Genomic DNA, 3,752 nt, shown 5'->3' on the forward strand with positions numbered 1-3,752 from the left:
CCCCCCCGATCCAGATTAGAAACCCGAGACTAACGTATCCCTTACCAGGTGCTTGGAGGTTTCTTAGACAATACTGAAAAAATTCTTGTCCTATAGTTTGGGTTAGTTTGGGGTTTTATTTGATATTTTTGTGAATACGCAGAGGTAATCTTATCTACAATTTTAGTCATACAATTAATGACCTAACATGTTGGGATATTTCACGTAGTACAGCTAAATTCCACACGGCAGATATAGCCCCCCCCCCCCTTTCCTCTTAAATAATCTAAAAATGTTGATAGGGGCGTTAAATCTTTACCATTTCATATGTTCACAGTAATGGCCTTCAGACACCGGGTCAACGACTTCTCCTAGTACTGGTCACATAATGTCAAATATTAGGGGAGAGAGCTGCTAGAATGTTAAAAATATAGTCTCCACTATGAAACGACAGGCAACAAAGTTTGAACCCACACCTCCCAGTAACCAGACTTACACTCAACCATTAGGGATAATTAATTTACTGACAAAGGGCCAGTCAAAGCACTGAACTTGTCGTTCTAAAGCATTTAGTTTTAACCAGTTAGCTTTCGTAAGGATATTGGTTTAAATACTAGGCCTATAACTCGCCGTCGTCCATGTAAATCTATACTTGTTAGGCCAATGAAAGCGAACAGCAGCATACAGCTGCACCTAACCGGCTACATGACGCCTCTTGTCATATCACGGCTGTGCGCGGAAGCGTCATGCTCGAACCGGCTTAGTGCAGAGAACCGGCCACTTACATTGTGTTGCACATTTTTTGTTATCCCATAACCGGCTACGTGCAAAATAAAACTATCGTTTGTGGTATTTAAGAAAAATCAAGTAGTATTTGGTCCCAAAACTTAAAACTTAACCTTTTGTGTTGAAAAATATGAAAGATTGCGTTGCGCGTTTTAACAATAATCAGTTTTTTTTGTCCTTCCTGTAAAATTTGCCTTTCTGCATGTAACCAGTTTGTGAATAACACCGACGACATATATATATATATATATATATATATATATATATATATATATATATATATATATATATATATATATATATATATATATATAATATATATATATATATTATATATATATATAATTATGTACACACACACACATAAAAGAAATGATATTTGAAAAAGAAGGCACTTGATCCCCGTTCTAAATGCGTACCGATCCAACCCACACACTTCCTTCTCCCAACCTACCCTCTTTATATTTTGCAATTATCTCAAGATTAAGTGGCTCATTTTTTATAAGTGTGCACTTGTAAATTGTCTCTTAGAATACGAAAGGCTATTTCTGCGTTGTCTGCAACAAGAAAATTGTCATCTTAGTTTTCAGTATCAAATTTCCCTTTATCTCCATCCCTTTTTCAATCTGTTTGCACAAAATAAATATCAGACCGAATAGAAGGGAATTGCACCCAACAATAAACATACAGTTTGATTAAAGATAGCATGGATTGGCAAGGGTTTCGCAGATGTTTGATACAAATGTAAACAACCGAACGATATCTAGAACCAACAAAACTGGCTCGCCGTAAACTAAGGGTTACTCGCCACTGCGGCTGTATATCTTGTGTAAGCAACTTAAATACATGTACATAGTCATGCAAAACGCTGAATCAACCTCAGACACAGCAGAACTCCTGGGAAAAAACAACAAAACATCCTAACTACATCCCCAGAAGAGTTGAGATAAACAATTACGAGGTAGATTTCTGAACCTCTAAATCTTTTTTCTCGAGCCTCATTCTCACGGGGAAAATAGAATGTCAGAAAAAAAGAAGAACACATACAGGTAGATCAAGAATAACTTATTTTCTGAACTCAAACGGATGGGCGAAGGGTGAAGACCAGGATTATCTCCCCCCCCCCCTCCATTCTTTGTCACAGAGCGCCCGAGCAGAGCACTGGCCGGCAAACCATGGTCGTTAATGTCTCTTTCAGATCGTATACTTGAAGAAGAAAAATACTGTTTTACTTACTTAAAAACGGAAGTCGTGAGCAGACACATTGTAGAGGGTTCCCATGAAGTGAGAGAGAAAGCCCGAAGGCCCTGGTTTGAGGATGCTCGTCTAAGGCTGTCATCTCCCCTCCTTTAAGTGTCGAGATGGCGTTATGACTCATATCCAGATAGGTCAACGCTGGGGTGTTCGACACGTCAAATCCTAACGATGTGAAACTGTTTTTTGACAACACCACATAGGCCATTTCCAGATTAGTAGAAAATGAAAGTCTTGGTAAATAGTGCAGACGGTTGTCGCTCAGCTCAATTTGTTGAAGTTTTGGGGTTGCATTTAGCCAACGTCTATCTAAGAAATGATAGATGACATCGGTTGTCTGAAGAGAATTTGCAATCAAGGTTTGTAAGTTTGGAAAACTTTGAAACACATTTTTCAGTCCAACGGCTTTTACTTTAGACCCCGTCACATCCACGAGAGCCACATTGTCGAGACCCGTTACAAAATCGTGCAGAATGAGTTCAGAGCAGCTGACATACCGCACCTCTCTCATATTTTGCCCATCGAGTATATGGCAGCCGTAAACTTCTGTAATACCACCTCCTGAGCCTATGGCTATGACTTTTTGTAGCGTTTTCGGAATTCTGAATTCCGCTGCACCCTTAGATTTCTCAGCAAGAGGGAAGCCGGACACAACGTTTGTCGAAGGTAAAGACTTGCGTTTGTGAACTTTCACTTTCTTATCAATCTTCTTGCAATCATTGGTGTTAGCAGCCGTGAAAACTCTTCCACTATTGCCAGATTCAGCATGCTCTAAATTTGCTCTATTTTCTCCTTCCATATTTTGATAATTATGTAACTTAAAGTGAACATCTGACCCACACCATCCAGATCCACTGAACTGAAACTCCTCTAGCCTTTTAAATTCCAATAAGCGGAGTATCATGTTCCCTTGAGTATAAAATCTATCCACGAGCTGTCTATTAAACTGCAGACTTCTCAGGCACCTCTTCATATTAATGAAGCCGTCAAACGAAGAGATATCTATACCAACTATCTGACAGTTATTCCATATCAGCTGTAAAAGACATATACTTGTGAGATACTTCATATTGTCTTTGGTTATTAGTCCGTCTTCAATCTGTTTCTTTGGCTGATCCCACGTTTCCATAAAACTTAAATTTTGAAGTTCAATCTCAGCCATCGCCTTGTTTTCGAAAGGCCATAAGGATCGTAAAATAATCTTGTTTGAAAGACTTAAGCCCCTCACCCTGAGGACTTGCAAAGTCTTCAAGTATCTAAATACACCAGTTTCAAATGTTACCTCTCCGCCTCTCTTTGGTGATTCCAAAACAAGCTCTCGTAACGACACATTCTGGAAACCTTTCAGGCTTTCGTTCGTCACAATAACCACATGACTGACTTCAATACAAATACATGTTAGTTTCTCTAGTCTCGAAAATTGCTGACCCATATATAAAGATGAATTGCCATCCAAGGACAGAGTCTTTAAATTCTTTAGATCAGAAAACGTATTTGCGAATTCCTTGAAAGTGGGGTCTCCAATTATGTTTCTTTTTAGGTACAATTTCATAAGCTTCGGTACATGGGAGAAAACACGAGGTGGAATTTTAGAAAGGAAAATGTAGTTGTGTTCGAGATTCAGTTCTTCCAGTTGTCCAAGTCCCATCAAGGCATTTTCCTGCGAAAAAAAAAGTCTCAAAGTTAGAGAGAAAACACTTATATTTTTCAAACAAATACAATCACCCCCTCAC

The 3,752-nt window shown here is 38.8% G+C and overlaps 1 protein-coding gene across 1 annotated transcript in view; it reads right to left on the minus strand.

Moving 5' to 3' along the window:
* The window catches only part of LOC101855742, a 21,566-nt gene extending 18,194 nt beyond the window's left edge, over window positions 1-3,372 (minus strand). The window contains exon 1 of the mRNA XM_005105701.2: window positions 2,002-3,372. Within this exon, the coding sequence (XP_005105758.2) occupies window positions 2,002-3,181 (1,180 nt within the window). The 5' untranslated portion in view covers window positions 3,182-3,372. The remainder of the gene's footprint in view (window positions 1-2,001) is intronic.
* Between the last annotated feature and the right edge of the window lie 380 nt (window positions 3,373-3,752).

This window comes from Aplysia californica, unplaced genomic scaffold (assembly GCF_000002075.1).
Source record: "Aplysia californica isolate F4 #8 unplaced genomic scaffold, AplCal3.0 scaffold00486, whole genome shotgun sequence".
In the NCBI taxonomy this organism is placed as follows: Eukaryota; Metazoa; Mollusca; class Gastropoda; order Aplysiida; family Aplysiidae; genus Aplysia; species Aplysia californica.